The sequence below is a fragment of the Prionailurus viverrinus genome, chromosome D3, assembly GCF_022837055.1.
Source record: "Prionailurus viverrinus isolate Anna chromosome D3, UM_Priviv_1.0, whole genome shotgun sequence".
Lineage (NCBI taxonomy): Eukaryota > Metazoa > Chordata > Mammalia > Carnivora > Felidae > Prionailurus > Prionailurus viverrinus.
Window position 1 is genome coordinate 29,704,291 of NC_062572.1, and position 18,110 is coordinate 29,722,400.

At 37.9% G+C, this 18,110-nt stretch overlaps 1 protein-coding gene across 5 annotated transcripts in view; it reads left to right on the forward strand.

The window, feature by feature from the left end:
- CLTCL1 (clathrin heavy chain like 1) overlaps window positions 1–18,110 on the forward strand; it is a 104,720-nt gene that overhangs the window by 7,573 nt on the left and 79,037 nt on the right. For 4 of the 5 annotated variants that reach the window (XM_047827660.1, XM_047827659.1, XM_047827658.1 and 1 more), the window contains exons 2-3: window positions 4,559–4,766; window positions 17,433–17,701. In XM_047827660.1, coding sequence (XP_047683616.1) covers window positions 4,610–4,766; window positions 17,433–17,701 — 426 coding nt within the window. In that variant the 5' untranslated portion in view covers window positions 4,559–4,609. Of the gene's footprint in view, window positions 1–4,558; window positions 4,767–5,287; window positions 5,387–17,432; window positions 17,702–18,110 lie in introns of those variants that run through there. The other variant, XM_047827662.1, reaches the window with a different exon arrangement.

Sequence of the window (18,110 nt, forward strand, 5' to 3'; positions counted from 1 at the left end):
GCTCAGTCAGTTGAGCGTCTGACTCTTGCTTTTAGCTCAGGTCATGATCCCAGGGACATGGGATCAAGCCCTGTGTTGAGCTCCATGCTGAGCGTAGAGCCTGCTTAAGAGTCTGTTTTCCTCTGCTCCTCTCCCTGCTCGTGTGCTGTCTCTCTCTCTCTCCCTGTATGTATGTATGTATGTATGTGTGTGTATGTGTATACACACACACACACACACATATATATGTATTTTATATATGAATGAATGAATAAAATTAATTTGGGCAAGTCCTCTTTGGAAGAATAAATTATGATCATAGAACATATTTAAGTGTTCAAAATCCTTAAACTGCACAAGATTCTCAGTACTTTTTGAGTTTATTGGATTAAAAGAGTTACTATGTACTAAGATCTTAGTCAAGGTCCCTCTCCACCAGTTTCTTAAACATTCTGTAGCTGGGGCAAAGTCTGCTTGGAACAAGTTTTAAAGTAATACACACACATAGGAAGAATAGTATAAATGAAAATTAAACCTTTCTGTTCAAACTTTGGGTCCCTTTTCCCAGAAGAAACCACTATTAAGGAAACCATATCTCTTTCAATCCTGCTATGAAATTCCCTCCTTTTACTTTTGTAACTTAACAGAATTTGAAGATCTTTCTTTTAAGATTATATAAAGATTGCAGCATATATTTGACAGTATTGCTTACTGATATTCTTCTGGGGCAGTAGTTGTTGACACCCTGTCCCCCCCCCCCCCCCCGCCCCCCATCCTGTAAGTATTTCATTGCTTTCTTTGTTGAATCTGTTGCTTTCAGTCTATTCCATATTTTCTTCTTTTGCTTCTCTTGCTTAAGGCCTGCTGGTGGCCTCCATGCCAGGGAGAGATTACCATAACTCTTGGCTGGCTGAAGAAGGATGCCGCAGAGTTGGGCTAGCAAAGTTCAGTGACAAAATTAGTATTCAAGGAGATCTTGACAGGCAGGCATCCAACTAGTTGACATTTAACACGTATAAATATAGGGTCTTATGTGTTGGTTTTAAAATACAGAAAACCTACATTGGTGTAATTTGAGAGAGGTTCTGTAAAGCACTACACAGATGTAGTTTTTAAACTGTTCTGAACTAATCTAGTCTTAGAATTTTAGGATAGTTCTAGGAAAGACCTCTGTGTCCTCATTCTTCATAGGTCCTCATTCTTCATAGGTCCTCATTTACAAGGCTCCCTCTTTAAGCTAAGAGAAAGCTTGTGGTAAGTTTGACATACAAAATCTATTTTTAAAAATTAAATTATTTTCTTGACTGCCTAAAACTAGTAACTTCTTTACTAATTAATTATTGAATGTCCACCTGATGGGCACTGTGATAAGGCAGTGAATGAGCCTGAGGAGACATATACAGAAGGAGAAAGGACTAGCATCTTCAGAGACAAGAGACATGAAAACCTGGGATATTATTGCAACTGAACATTCTGGCTCTTTGGTATGGTCAGTTGGTGTTTTCACCAACAGCCCTGTATAAACACAGCTGCAGCCTTCCCAGTCATACTGCTGTCCCTAAGCCCCTTAAATATAGAAACCACAGAGTTGTCGGATGAGTAATTTCTTTTTATGTTTTCCCCAGTGTCAGATTTGAATTTGGATTCATTTAATTGCAGGTCTTAAGTACTGAAAAAGATTATTAAATAATATCTTGTGTACTTTTGCTTAACTTGTATATACATTGTTTTAAATGTGTAGCTGTGTTGCCTTTCAGAATAATTATTATAGGAATCAGGAGTCCTTAGTTGTAGCTATTAACTAATGAGAAAACATGACTTTGGGCACACCACTTCTCTGGGACTCTGTTTCTGCATATAGAGTAAAACTCAGTGGTATTTGCTATTTTATATCTAAAAGTTCTTTTTTGTGGGATTGTCCTGTGTTTGGCATGCCTGGCCCCAGCCCACTAAATACTAGTAGTGTTCTATAGTCATTGTACAATTCAGATTGCCCCTGATTGTTTCCAGAGACTGCAGGATACTACCCCTGGTTGAGAACCACCTTCTTCCTTCTAGTTCTAATAGTCTCTGACTTATTTTTGGGTACACTGTTCTCAGCTGTTAAAACAGTGTCTTCCTTTGTGAGGTACTTTTACCTTTTCCAAGTACCTTGAATGTGTGTATATGCTTTTGTGTAAGGAACTGGACATAATCATTAATATTTAAGAACTTACTGTACTCAAGAGATTGGGTACAAATTCTTGATGATATTTGGAGTTGAAATCAGAATGTTGCCATATTAACCCAACATCCCCAAACTAAGAATAAAGTGAAAATTTAGAAAATGTAGGCCCACTTAAGTGTATGGCTCTGAAATGTAAAGATTTTTTTTTTTTTTTGAAATGTAAAGATTTAACAGTGTTGGGTGCTTGAGTGTTAGGGGGCTCTCCAAATGTTACTATATAGTATAATGCTTATTTAATTTAAAAAAAAAAAAAAAGGAAGACTAGGTAGGTCTCCTGGGAACATTCTTTCACCCTGTTGTTTCTCTCCCTCTCTCTGCCCCCAAAGGAACTTTTCATTGTCTCCCTATCAGCAACTTCCTACTGATAATTGTTAGTCTCCATGGTCTGTGGGCTCTGGATGGTGTGACTATATCTTATATATCTTACTGTTTTCAGAGTTAGTGATTAGCAGGTAGCATGTGTTCAGTACTCATGAAATTAATGTATGAAAATTACTTGCTGTGAGAAAGTCTCAACTTTGATTCACTATACTACTGCATTTACTACATTAAGCTCCTACTTCAGATGTGTGAAAATAAAATGGGAATTTCAAACAAGACAGTATTGTGGTTTAGAATACAAGCTTTATTCACACCTGTCTCCATCATTAATCAGCATTGTGGCTTTGGGAAGATTTCTTAACCTAAAAGTCTTGTGTTGTACTAGTGTAAGTTGTGCATAGCATACTTCCCTCCTGGGTTAGCAGAAAGGTCAGATAAGGTGACCTGTTGTCCTGCAGCCTGCTCAGCAGCTGGAGTATTAAATATGTGCTAGAATCTGTACCACAAGAGACAAATAAGATATAATCCTTGCTTTTAAGGAGTTCATTGGGGAATAAAATGATAGAATAAAAAATTATACTGGCAGTATGAATAGCCTCATCTGTGCTTCTTCTAAAGACTGATCATTATTTTTAACAAGTGGTTCCCAATCTTTGCTGTTAGTGTAAACTTTTATACAAGATCACACAAGGTAACTAGAGTCTAGTCAATAGCAGTAAGGTTTGGGTTGAGCAGAAAAATGTTTAGAAACAAAGGTGCCGGGGCGCCTGGGTGGCGCAGTCGGTTAAGCGTCCGACTTCAGCCAGGTCACGATCTCGCGGTCCAGGAGTTCGAGCCCCGCGTCAGGCTCTGGGCTGATGGCTCAGAGCCTGGAGCCTGTTTCCGATTCTGTGTCTCCCTCTCTCTCTGCCCCTCCCCCGTTCATGCTCTGTCTCTCTCTGTCCGAAAAATAAATAAACGTTGGAAAAAAAAAAAAAAAGAAACAAAGGTGCCTTGTAAGGTAAATTGGGGCAGGGGAATTTTATAGATATAAGCATGGTTCTCTTGAGTGTGTGTTTTCCCAGGGTTTTTCATTGAAGTTTATCTCATTAATAAACTTGGTTCTTATTTAAACCAAGCACTATGTATAAAAGTGACCTTTGAAGAAAGGTTCCTGATTTAAGTTTTACACAAGGTCAAGCAATCCATCTACCTCCAAAGATGTACCAGACCTGTTGACTTTTCCTTGGGCATGCCAAGAAATATTTAAACTGACTGAGAAATTAAATCAAATATGATATGTGGGGTTGCTTTAAGGAAAAGAAAAACTCTTGGCTAGATCTTTGTTACTGTTTGCTTTTGGAGAAACTGGTTTTTGTTTTCTTCCTTTCCCCTCTTTTCCCCTGCCTTCACCTCTCCAAGACCACCTTCTTGCTGAGGCTCTCCTCAACTGTGGGTTTATCTGTGAGTTATTCTTTGTGGGCTCCTCCACCCCCTCCCAGCTGATGTCTACCTGTCTGTATTGCTCAAGGCATCCTTCCCTCTCCTGGCATTATCCTTATTCTTGTGTGTTTTCATCAGTCTGTATGATTATAAGCCCCTTGAGATTTGACTCACAGCCTACTGTTGATGCATTGCCTGTACCTATTAAAGGTATAGAAACACAAGTCAATGTTTGCCTCAGTTATTTAATGCCAATTTTTTTCTAAACTCCTTTTCCTTAAAAAGTTTATTTATTTTGAGAGAGAAAGAGAGTGAGCACAAGGGAGGGGCAGAGAAAGAGAGGGAGAGAGAAAATCCCAAGCAGACTCTGTGGTGTCAGTGCAGAACCTAACACAGAGCTCGAACTCATGAACCATGAGATCATGATCTGAGCGGAAACCAAGAATTGGACACTCAACCGACTGAGCCACCCAGGTGCCCCCAAGGTTTTCTAAACTCTTGTTTTACTTTTCTTCCTTCTGTTAGACTTTGCTAAATAATGGATTAGATATACTGTGTTTCAGAGAGGAAAAACTTAATTTTAATCAAATGTTTTCTTTTTCTCTTTAGCTCCAAAACCTGGGAATTAATCCAGCCAACATTGGATTCAGCACACTGACCATGGAATCTGATAAGTTTATATGTGTCCGAGAAAAGGTTGGTGAGCAGGCACAGGTAGTGATTGTTGACATGAGTGATCCAATGGCACCAATCAGACGGCCCATCTCTGCAGAAAGTGCCATCATGAATCCAGCCTCTAAGGTGATAGCTTTGAAAGGTAAGCCTGATAGTATTTTCAGAAAGGAATTTTACCTCACTTTATCTGATTTGTTACCTTCCATATCAGACAGCTGTCAATAAATTTACAGCCAAGTGTCATCAATAATACTAAACTTATGGGGCGCCTGGGTGGCGCAGTCGGTTAAGCGTCCGACTTCAGCCAGGTCACGATCTCGCGGTCCGTGAGTTCGAGCCCCGCGTCAGGCTCTGGGCTGATGGCTCAGAGCCTGGAGCCTGTTTCCTATTCTGTGTCTCCTTCTCTCTCTGCCCCTCCCCCGTTCATGCTCTGTCTCTCTCTGTCCCAAAAATAAATAAACGTTGAAAAAAAAATTAAAAAAAAATAATAATAATACTAAACTTAATTACAAAAGTTTTAGCCAAGGCTGTTTTGCATACCTTATTTAATGAGAGGCCCATGAGCACCTGGGCTTTATGTGACATCATGCATACTGCTCCATACGTGAGGGAGTGCATGCCCAGTGTCTCATCCTCATGGCTGCTACATCTGGAAAGGCCAATACTACTCTGCACATGTTTACCAGTTGGGCTATGTGGTGCCCTTGAGCTCATAATGGGCTGCTTTACAGTGGCACTCCAGGGATCCTAGAGTATGCCAAGGTACTGCTTCTCTTGTGAAACACATTGAGGACAGTATAGTTGTTGATTAATAGAATTTTACTTCCCCTGAACTCAGGGGGATGTTGGATGCTTGAAATCTTCTAGTTACTTTGAGAAAAAGAATCTATGATTTGGGAAATTGAAAGGATTATATATATAGTGGACTTGTTAATATTTAATGCAAAATGTATTATCACTTACCTTGAAAAGTGAAAACTCTTTCTGGAGCTAAAATTTGTGAATGCCAAATATTAGCTTTGCCTGTGCTTCTGTTTTGTTACAGAAATAGGGTCTACTTTGTCCTTTCAGTAGGTAAATGGACATATGGGAGTTATAACCTTTCTATTTAAAAAAAAATAGCTAAATTTTTTTATTCAAATGACTTTTTTTCTGTGAACTCTATTTCTTATCAAAGTATTTTTTTGAACATGTAGTGTAAACGATGTAAACTAATTTTAATTGAAGAAATTGCTAACTTTTATGGATTTATTTATTTATTTATTTTTAAAAAGTTTATTTATTTGGAGAGAGAGAGCAAGAGTGCCCCTGGTGGAGGGACAGAGAGAGACGGAGAGAAAGAATTCAAAGCAGAGCCCAGTGTGGGGCTTGATCCCTGAACTGTGGCATCATGACCTGAGTCAAAATCAGGAGTCGGATGCTTAACAGATTGAGCTACCCAGGCACCCCTATGGATTCTTCATGATTGTTTTGGTTCTTCTGCATTTTCTGTTTTGCAGTACTTTTTTTTTTTTTTTTTTAGTTAATTAATTTTTTAAAAGTAGGCTCCATGCCTAATGTCAGGCTTGAACTCATGACTCTTGAGATTGAGAGTCACATGTTCTACCAAATGAGCCAGCCAGGTACCCCTATTTTGCAATACTTTTGAGAGACCTTATCTGTTGTGGTGTTTGCTGTTTGGTATTCTAAGCGGGTCTGAGAGACAACCAGCAATTTAGTCTTCCTGGTCCTCTAATATGATTCTCTATACCGGTGTGCACTGTGGATCTCCTAGAGGGAGTTGTTGGAGTGTGGTAGGAGAGTGGAGAGAACTCGGTATTTACATGCTCTCAATCCCTCCAACCAAAGTGGCAACACACCCGAAGTTGAACAAGTTGGGTTTACTACTTGTTTAAGTGAGAGAGAAATCACACCATGGGGAGCTGGGAGGTGTCACAGTATTAATAGAGAGTGTTAGAAAAAAACTTTTGTAGGATTTGGGCTTCAGTTGGGTGATTTGGGGGATGGTCTAAGGAAACAGGAGTTTGCTATAGATTGGATGTTGTTAGGGTCACCTAGGTGGCTCAGTCAGTTAAATGTCTGACTTCAGCTCAGGTCATGATCTCATGGTTCGTGAGTTTGAGTCCCGAATTGGGCTCTGTGCTGATAACTCAGAGCCTGAAGCCTGCTTCAGATTCTGTGTCTCCCTCTCTCTGCCCCTCCCCCATTCTCTCTCTCTCTCTCTCTCTCTCTCTCTCTCTCTCAAAAATAAACAAACATTAAAAAAGAAAGATTGGATGCTGTTAGAAAGTGGGGGTAATTTTATGATTAGGTGTCTCAGTAAATCTTACCTATAGGGGAAGGGCAGACTAGAGTGAGGATAAAGCTGGAATTGGTTAAAGAAGTAGCAGTCATGCATTTCAGCCAAGAGAATGGCTGTTTGGTATTTTGTGGGTTTCCCAGTTACCTTGTTTTTGTCTGTACTTAGATAAGATTCTGAAGCAGCCTTGCTTTGTCTCACTTTATCATGGTCTCAGAGGGACTTGTCTGAGGTTGGTGTCCTCTGAGATGGTTTATGTCCACTAGGAGAGCAGTATGGTTTGACTGTGAGGTCTGGCCAGCTTCCTGATGGCAGGCGCTGCTCTTTTTTTTTTTTTTTTTTTTTTTTTTCATTCTCAGTGTTCATATGAATTGCTTTATCTATGGCAGTTGACTGCTATTTTCTTTTGCATGAGGAAGTGTGAGCTGTGGAACCAAAGTTATATAATTTTAAGTATTCTGTTTTTATTACAATCTTGTGGCTGTTAGGATAACCTTGGACCCTTGTAGTACAATTTTTTGGCAAGTGGTGGTGGTGTGTTTCAAAGACCCTAGACCAAAATAAGCAAAAGTATCTTTAAAAAAAAAAGATATTTGTACAGTGGCTAAATTACAGAGATGATTTAATTATAATTTTATTGTTTCACATGACTTAGTTCCATAGGGGCCAGTGTGAAAGCATGAAAGTGAAGTCAAGGGTCCTGGTCTTAAATCTCACAGACTACCCATTTTGGCTGGTGAAGTCTTGTGATGGGAAAAGGGCTCTTCATGAGATGTACCTCTTTTTTAAAAAGGTCTGCCTTGCAGTCTGTCCTTTTATCTGGCTGAGAGCTCCTGAGGTCCTCAGCCCATGCCACTGCCCATCCTTCTGGAGAAGCCTGGAGCAGATTCACTTACCACACTTTCTTCAGACTGTCTCTACTGATGCCTTTGTAGTGAATATTTTAAAACCGGAGATACATTCTTACCCTTGACGGGAAATGGGGGTAGAATTCCTCATCTGTTGCTCATCATCTTAATGAAACATTAATACTCTAAGTGAGGGATAGGTAACCTGTTGTTTTTGTACAGCCCCAAGCTAAGAATGGTTTATATATTTTTAAAAAGTTGTAAAAACAGACAAATATGTGACAGAGATCTTGTATGCCCCTATAAAGAAAAAGTTTCCTGACTACTTGCATTATTGGCCCGAGTATATTTCTTACTGTTATTATGAAACATAGCACTTTGAGTAGTCATTTGTGTTTCTTTTTACAAACTCTACCTTTTCCCCTTAATTTTTAGAGGTAGATTGAGTATAGGCTATACAGTGCCAGCCTAGCAGTTAGCACTTGACCCAGGTGGGGAGGGGAGAGGTGGTGGGATGGTACCCCCTTGCGGTAGCACATCCTTCACCCTGACAATTGGAATCTGACAGAGGATTGATTCCCAAAGGAGGTTGGTCTCTTTTATTTTTTTTTTTAATTCTTTTTGTGTCACTAAATATTTTGTACCTCATGTAAAACAAGTCCTTTTTAACCAGTCTAGTGACAACTTGACAAGTTTTTGAATTAGAGGAAATTTCTTATATGATCCCAGGCTATTTGAAACTAAAAGGTACCTCTATCCTATAGTTGAACTTCTAATCCAGTCACTTTTTTCTTTCTTAACCATTTTTTTCAGGTATAATTTACATGCCAGGAAATTAATTTATTATAAGTGTACAGCTCAGTGACTTTTAGTAGACTTATTGAGTTGTCAGGGTGCCTGGGTGGCTCAATTGGTTAAGCGCCTGACTTTTGATTTCAGCTCAGGTCAAAATCTCATGGTTGTGAGATCAAGCCCTGAGTTGGGCTCTGCACTGAGCATGGAGCCTGTTTAAGATTCTCTCTCTCCGTCTCTCTCTGCCTTTCCCCCAAGTGCCTGCACACGTTCTCTCTCTCTCAAATAAATAAATAAAAGTTAAAAATAAATAAAAAATAAAAGTCAGTGTTAAAAAATTTATTGAGTTGTGGAACTATCACCATGCTCTGGTTTTAGAAAATTTCTGCTATCCCAAAAAGTTCCTTTGTTCCTGTCTGCAGTCATTCTTCACTTCTATCCTTAGCCCTAGGCAGCTACTGATCTGTTTTCTGACTCTGTAGAGTTGCCATTTCTGGACATTACAAATAAAGGAATCATACAATATACAGTCTTTTACATCTGGCTTCCTTCAATTAGCATAGTATGTTTCAGGTTCATCTACATTGTAACTTGTATCAGTATCAACCTTTTTATGGTTGAGTAAAATTCCAACTTTATTATTCCATGGATATATCGCATTTTGTTTATTCATTTATCCGTTTATAGACATTTGCATTGGTGCTAGTTTTTGGCCATTAAGAATATCGCTGCTGTGAACACTTTCCTACAAGTCTTTGTAGATGTATATTTCCATTTTTCTTGGGTAAATACCTAGGAGTAGAATTGCTGGATCATACAGTAAATTTTTTTAGTTCTTTAAGGCACTACCAAACTGTTTTCTAGAGTGACTGTACCATTTTACATTTCTGCCAACAGTGTATGAGGAGTCTAGTTTTTGTAACATGTATGCAACCCTTGATACTGTCTTTTTTATTAAAGTAATTCCAGAGGCTACCTATGGATACCTCATGGTGGTTTTAATTTGCATTTCTGTAATGCCTAAGGATGTTAAGTGTCTTTTCTTTTCATGTTGTTATTTGTCATTTATATGTCTTTTTTTTTTTTTTTGCCATTCATGTATCTTGTTAGAGAAATGTCTTCAAATCTTTTGCCCAGTTTTTAAAGGTTTTTTTTTTTTAAAGTTTGTTTACTTATTTAGAGAGACAATGTGAGCACAAGCGAGGGAGGGGCAGAGAGAAAGAGAGGGAGAGAGAGAATTCCAAGAAGGTTCTGCTCTGTCAGCACAGAGACCAACTCGGGACTCATTCTCACCAACTGTGAGATCATGACTCACTTATTGGGCTCACCCAAATCAAGAGTGGAATGTTTAAACTGGCTAAGCCACCCAGGTGGCCCTGCCCATTTCTTAATAGGCTTATTTGTCTTATTATTGAATTTTAAGAGTGCTTTGTATATTCTGGTTATAAATCATTTATCAACTGTGTGATCTGCATATATTTTCTCCTAATTTGTAGCTCTTCTTTTTATTTTCCTAATATATCTTTTGAAGAAAACATTTTTTATTTTTGATAAAGTCCGGATTACCACTTTTTTTCTTTAATGGATCTTGATTTTGGAGTCTTACCTAGGAATGCTTAGCCTAGGAGTGCAAGGTCATGATGATTTTCTATATTTTCTTCTAATTGTTTTATGGCTTTAACGCTTACATGTAGGTCCATAGTCTGATTTAAGTTGCTTTTTGTGTATGGCAAATGTTAGGTTTTTCTTCATTTCCTCCTCTTCTTTCTTCTTCTTTCTTCTTTCTTTTTCTTTTTTCCTTTTCTTTTTCTTTTTTCAGTGGGGTAAGGGCATTCAGTTGTCCCAGCACCATTTGTTGAAAAGACTCTTCTTCCCCATTGAATTATCTAGGCAACTTTGGTAAAAATAAGTTAACCATATAAATAGACCTGTTTCTGGACTCAGTTCTATTTCATTGATCCATATGCCCAACCTTGTGCCAAATACTTGATTACTATGGTTTTATAGTAATTTTTTTTTTATGTTTATTTATCTTTGAGAGAGAGCACAAGCAGGGAAGGGGCAGAGGGAGAGGGGGACAGAGGATCTGAAGCTGGCTCTGTGCTGACAGCAGCAAGCCCATTGTGGGGTTTGAACTCATGAACCGCGAAATCATGAGCCTAGCCAAAGTCCGGATGCTCAACTGAGCCACCCAGGTGCCCCTATGGCTTTGTAGTAAGTTTTAAATGAGATAGTGTTGGTATTCCAACTTCATATTTTTGAAAATAGTTTTTGAAACTATGAAACTAGGTCCTTTTAATTTCCACTTAAGCTTTAGGATCAGTTTCTACAAGTAGCCTGATAGGATTTTGATAGGGATTGCATTGAATTTATTAATCAATTTGGCAAGAATTGCCATCTGACAATATTGAGTTTTCTAGTCATTCAACATGGAATGTCTGTTTATTTAGATATTCAATTTTTTCAATGATGTTTTACACTTTCTTTTTTTTTAATTTTTTTATTTTATTTAAAAACATTTTTTTAACATTTATTTATTTTTGAGAGAGAAAGAGACAGAGCATGAGCAGGGGTAGGGGGGGAGAGAGAGAGAGACAGAGAGACAGAGAGACAGACGCACAGAATCCGAAGCAGGCTCCAGGCTCTGCCAGCACGGAGCCCGATGTGGAGCTCAAACTCATGAACTGTGAGATCATGACCTGGGCTGAAGTCGGACACCCAACCGACTGAGCCACCCAGGTGCCCCAAATTTTTATTTTATTTTAGAGAGAGAGTGAGAGAGGACACAGGGGAGGGGCAGAGAGAGAGAGGAGAGAGAGAGAATCCTAAGCAGGCTCCATGCTCAGCCATGGGGCTCTATCTCACAATTCTGAGATCATGACTTGAGCCAAAATCAAGAGTTGAACACTTAACTGACTGAGCCACCCAGATGTTCCTGTTTTACACTGTTAGTGTACAAATCCTGATATAGTATGATACACATAGTTGATACACATTACATTAGTTTCAAGTGTATAACTTAGTGTGATTCCACAAGTCTGTACATTATGTTGTGCTCACCACAAGTATAGCTACCACCTGTTACCATATAGTGCTATTATATCATTGACTGTATTCCCTATGCTGTACCTTTTATCCCTGGGACTTATATCTTCCATAGCTGGAAATCTGTATCTTCTACTCCCCTTCACCCATTTTTAAAACTGATTTTTATATATACATCTGTATTCTGTACAATTGCTAAACTTCTTTATTCTTAGAGTTTTTAGTGCATTTCTTCAAATTTTTGATATACCACATCATGGTTATCTGCATATAGACAGTTTTACATCTTCCTTTCTCATCTGGATTCTATTCAGTTTATTTCAACATTGCATTGGCAGAATAGAAGTGGCAAGAACATGAGTGTCTGGGTGGCTCAGAGGTTGAGTGTCCGACTCTTGATATGGGCTCAGGTCATGACCTTGTGGTGGTGAGATCAAGCCCCACATTGTGCTCTGTGCTGACAGCAAGGAGTCTGCTTGGGATTTTCTCTTTCCCTCTCTCTCTGCCCCTACCCTGCGTGTGTGCATTCTTGTCCTCCCTCCCTCCCTCCCTCCGTCTCTCTCTCTCTCTCTCTCTCTCTCTCTCTCTCTCTCTCTTTCTCTCTTTCTTTTTCTCTGTCAAAATAAAAATTAAAAAAGAAGTGGCAAGAACAGACATCCTTGACTTATTTCTGAAATTGGGGAAATAATTTAGTCTTTCATCATTGAATATGATGTTAGCAGTAGGTTTTGGATAGATGAACCCTTTGTTAAGTTGAAGAAGTTCCCTTATATTTTTATTTTGTTTAGAGCTTCTATCATGAGAAGCGGTTGACTTTTTCAAATGCATTTGATGCATCTGTTGAGATGATCATATGGTTTTGGGCCCTTAGAGTGTAATATATTATGTGAATTGACAAACCAACCTTGCATTCCTAGAATGAATCCCTCTTGGTAATAGGGTATAATTGTTTTTATGTATAGCTAGATTTGGTTCACTCATATTTTAAGGACTCTTCCATTTTTGTGATAAGTGTCTGTGGTTTCTTTTCTCGTGATGACTTTGTCTTTGGTTAGTATTCCCTTACAGAATGACGTGGGAAGTGGTCCCTCTTCTGCTTTCTGAGTTTGTGAGAGACTTCATATTTCTATTGTCTTTGAATATTTGATAAACTTTAACAGTTAAAGCCTTCTGAGTTTGTGTTTTTCTTTATGAGATAATTTTAAACTAAGAACTCAACTTCTTCACTTGTTGTAAATCTGTTCAGATTTTCTTCCTTGTGTCAGTTTTGGTAATTTATCTTACTAGGAATTTATATACAAGTCATCTAAGTCTTCTAATGTGTTGGCATAAAATTGTTCATACTCTTCTTGTAATCCTTTTAATTTCTTCAAGATCACCAATGGTGTCCTCTCTTTTATTCCTGATTTTGGTAATTTGGGTTTGTCTTTTTTTCTTGATCAGTCTAAGGTTTGTCAGTTTTCTTGATTGTTGTGAAAAGCCAACTTTTTGTTTTATCGATTTTTCTGTATTACTTTCCTGTTATTTTTCCTTGAGTTTTGCTCTACTCTTAATCTCTATATTTTTGTTCCTTTGGGTTTTGTTGGCTCTTTCTGTAGTTTATTAAGGTGGAAACTTACTTGATTTGAGATCTTCTTTTGTAAGTACATTTTTAAAAAGTATTTATTTAAGTAATCTGTACACCCAACATGAAGCTCAAACTCACAACCCTGAGATTAAGAGTTGCATGCTAAGGGGGCGCCTGGGTGGCGCAGTCGGTTAAGCGTCCGACTTCAGCCAGGTCACGATCTCGTGGTCCGTGAGTTCGAGCCCCGCGTCAGGCTCTGGGCTGATGGCTCAGAGCCTGGAGCCTGTTTCTGATTCTGGGTCTCCCTCTCTCTCTGCCCCTCCCCCGTTCATGCTCTGTCTCTCTCTGTCCCAAAAATAAATAAACATTGAAAAAAAAAAATTAAAAAAAAAAAAAAAAAGAGTTGCATGCTGAGCTAGCCAGGAGCCGCTGAGATCTTCTTTTAAGATCTTGACATTTAAAACAGTATTTTTGCCCTAAGGGTTATTTACATGTGTGTTGTTGAATTTCCAAAATTTGGAAATATCCCACTTTTTTATTATTGATTTCTAATAATTCTATTATAATCAGATAATTTATTTTATATGATTTCAAATTTTAAACTTTCTTAAGACTTTTATAGCCAGCATATGATCTGTCCTCAAATATGTTCCAGGTATACTTGGAAAGAACATATTTTCTTGTTGGGTGATGTGTTCTAAAGATGTCAGGTTGAATTGGACAGCAGTATTCAAATATATTTTTCTGTTTAGTTGTCTAATTATTGAGAGTGGGGTATTGAAATCTCCAACTTTTTTTTCAATATTTAAAAATTGTGGCTAAATACATATAATGAAACTTATTATATTAACCATTTTTTAGTGTAAGCACATTCATATTGTTGTATACCCATCACTACCATCCCCCTTCAGAACTATTTTCCTTTTGCAAAACTGAAACTCTGGACCCATTAAACAATAACTGGGAGAGGAAGGAATGAGGAACTTCCTCTCTCAGTCCCTGGCATATACCATTATATTTTCTGTCTCTACAATTTTGACTACTCTAGATACCTAATATATGTAGAATCATACAATATTTGTCTTTTTTTGACTGGGTTATTTCACTTAGCATGATGTGTTTCTTTGCAATTTTTTTTATTTAAAGTTTATTTTGTCTGAAATTAACCATCCTGCTCTCTTTCAGTTTGCATGGAGTATCTTTTTTCATCCTTTCACTTTTGACCTCTTTGTGTCTTTGGATCTAAAATGAGTCTTGCTAGATAGCATATAGTTGGATCACGTTTTTGTATCTGTTTTGTCAGTCTGTGTCTTTTGATTGGAGAGTTTAATCCATTTACATTTAATGTGTGCTGATGAAGGACTTCTGTCATTTTACTATTTTTTTTCTACATACTCTATGGCTTTTTTGTCCTTCATTTCTTACATTACTATCTTTTCCTTATGTTTACTTGGTGTTTTTTGTTTTTGTTTTTGTTTTGTGTGAAAACATTTAAACTCCTTTCTTGTTTCTTTTGTGTATATTCTACAGCTATTTTCTTTGTGTTTTCTATGGAGACTATATTTAACACTCTGAAGTTATAACAATCTAATTTGAAATTATACTGGCTTAACATTTTTTATGCAAAATTTTTATTCTTTATCTTTTTAATATAACATATTGTCAAATAGGCTGACCTACAGTGTGTAAAGTGTGCTCTTGATTTTTGGGGTAGATTCCCATGGTTCATCGCTTACATACAACACCCAGTGCTCCTCCCAACAAGTGCCCTCCTCAATGCCCATCACCCTTTTCCCCTCTCCTCCACCCCCCATCTACCCTCAGTTTGTTCTCTCTGTTCAAGAGTCTCTTATGGTTTGCCTCCCTCCCTCTCTGTTTGTATCTATTGATAACATACAGAAACTCTGTTCGTTTACATCTCCATTCCCACTTCTTTTATTGTCGCAGAATTACATCTTTATACATTGTGTATCCAAAAACATAAACTAATTATTATTTTCTTTTTTTTTTTTTTCAACGTTTATTTATTTTTGGGACAGAGAGAGACAGAGCATGAACGGGGGAGGGGCAGAGAGAGAGGGAGACCCAGAATCAGAAACAGGCTCCAGGCTCTGAGCCATCAGCCCAGAGCCCGACGCGGGGCTCGAACTCACGGACCGCGAGATCGTGACCTGGCTGAAGTCGGACGCTTAACCGACTGCGCCACCCAGGCGCCCCTAATTATTATTTTCTATGCATTCATCTCTTGAGTTATGTAGAAAACAAAAAGTATAGTTACAGACTAGTTACAATAATACTAGTTTTTAGACTACTCATTGATTTTTTAATATTGGAGTCTATTAAATCATGTTGAAAACAAAAGACGAAGTTACAAACCAAAGTTACAATAATACTAGCTTTTATAATTACCCATGTATTTACCTTTATTGAGATCTTTATTTCTTCAGATGGCTTTGAGTTACTATCTAATGTCCTTTTAACCTGCAGGAATCCCTTTAGCGTTTCTTATAAGAGTGCTAGTGGTACCTGACTCCCTTAGCTTTTGTTTATCTTGGAATGTTTTAATTTCTTCCTCATATTTGAAGGACAGTTTTTCTGGATATAGAATTCTTGATTGAGAGGGATTTTTTTTTCCTTTTTAGTGATACTACAGTTCTGTTTAAAATTTTATTTCCAAATTGTTTGCTGCTGGCATCCAGAAATTCTGGTGGTATTTTTGTATATTGACCTCATATCCTGCAGTATTGTTATATTCACCTATTAGTGCTGATAATGCTTTGTAGATTGGTAGATTCCTTAGGACTTTCTTTGTAAACAGTTATGTTGTCTGTGAATGAAGGCAGTTTTACTTCTTTTTTTTGTTTGTTTTTATGCCTTTTACTTTTCTTGCCTTATTGCATTAGCTAGGATATCCTGTTCAGTGCCAAAAAAAAGTGGTCAAATAATCCTTGCATTGGTCCTAATTTGGGGGGAAAGAGTATTTCATCTTAGTTCTAAGTTTTGCATAGATACAAAGATCAAAACTCCGCTTTTTATCAGAGGTGGAAACAATATGAATCTCTTACCAGAGGATGGATACTAAAGCCTGTTGTCTAGAACCTAGTTGCCCTGTTGGGTGCTACTCACATGAGGTTGTTTAAATTTAAATTAATTAAAGTTAAATGAAAGTAAAAATTCATTTTCCTTAAATGTGTCTTACCAGACACATTTCAAATGCCTAATAGCCACATGTAGCTAGTGTCTTCTGTACTGGGTAGTGCTGGTACAGAACATTTCCAACATTGTAGAAAATTCTATTTAACAGCACTGGTCTAGAATTTAAGATTAAATGACCCTGTTATGTGGACAAGTTGTTTAATTTGAAGGGATGATAGTATTCTTTCTTGAAAGTTGGAGATGCCAAAGAAAGATTGTCTTATTGTTGTTGCCTTATCCTGAAAAAATATTTTAAAACTAGAAAAAATCAATTTAAAACTGATTCACTTGATAGTTGCTTCAAAAGAACTAATTTCTGGGGCACCTTGGGTGGCTCAGTGAGTTAAGTGTCTGACTTTGGTTCAGGTTATGATCTCATGGCTTTTGAGTTTAAGCCTTGCATTGGGCTGTGTGCTGACAGCTCAGAGCCTGGAGCCTGCTTCAGAGTCTGTCTCCCTCTCTCTCTGCCCCGTCTCCACTTGCGCTCTGCCTCTCTCTCTCTCAGATATAAATAAATATTAAAAATAAAAAACAAAAGCACTGATCTATGATTGTTATTCATATATTCTACATTTACACACTTTTACATTCTTCTGAAGGAGGCTCTTCTCAATATTGAGACATCAAGGTGTGGTTAATTACTACTCAGGCAACTTTCTTTCCCCTCTTAATCAGATTAGCTGTAAGTTTTACAACTTAAAATAATATTAAAAGGATTCAGAATTAAGAGTATAAGAATATGGGGGCTCCTGGGTGGCTCAGTTGGTTCAGCATCCAACTCTTGGTTTCAGCTCAGGTCATGATCTCACTGTTCGTGGGTTTGAGCCCCATATCTGGCTCCATGCTTATAGTGCTTGGGGTTTGCTTTCCCTCCTTCTCTCTCTGCCCCTCCTGTGCTCGCTCGCTCGCTCTCTCGCTCTCTCTCTCTCTCTCTCTCTCTCTCTCAAAATAAGTAAAATAAACTTTAAATAAAAATAAATGAATAAATAAATAAGAGTGTAAGAATTTGTCTTTCAAATTTTCAATTTATCTTTCTCTAATCTCCGTCACATCAAATACTAGCTGGAAAGACACTTCAAATCTTTAATATTGAAATGAAGAGTAAAATGAAGTCTCATACCATGGCAGAAGAGGTGATTTTCTGGAAATGGGTCTCTGTGAATACTGTTGCCCTTGTGACTGAGACAACAGTCTACCACTGGAGCATGGAAGGTGACTCTCAGCCTGTGAAGATGTTTGATAGACATGCCAGCCTGGCAGGGTGCCAGATGATCCACTACCGGACTGATGAGTATCAGAAGTGGCTGCTCCTCGTTGGCATATCAGCTCAGGTAAGCTTTTGGCTGCCTTCAGGGACTGGTCTGATGGAGTGTAAAGGTGTAATATTAAAATTGGTATAGGTGTGAGGCAGAAGAAATAGGTCCCAGCCTAAAAGAATTAGAAATTAACAAGAAATCCAAACTTTGGGTCATATAAGAATTGTAATTTAACTTTGGCCCATTAACTATACTGTATTCCATTGGGTTACTGATATTCATTCCATAAACTATTTCTGGCACAGTTTTGAGAAGTGAATTGTTGAGGAATTTTGTAGAGGCACTTGGAATTTATAGATTTATGGGAAGTAGTTTTGGGGCTTTTTTAGGGCTTTAATGGAATGTTACTAATTCGTATACTTTTATAATGAAAGCAGTAACTTTCTGCTGTGCTTCCTTTTTTCATTCCCGGGGGCTAATTCAG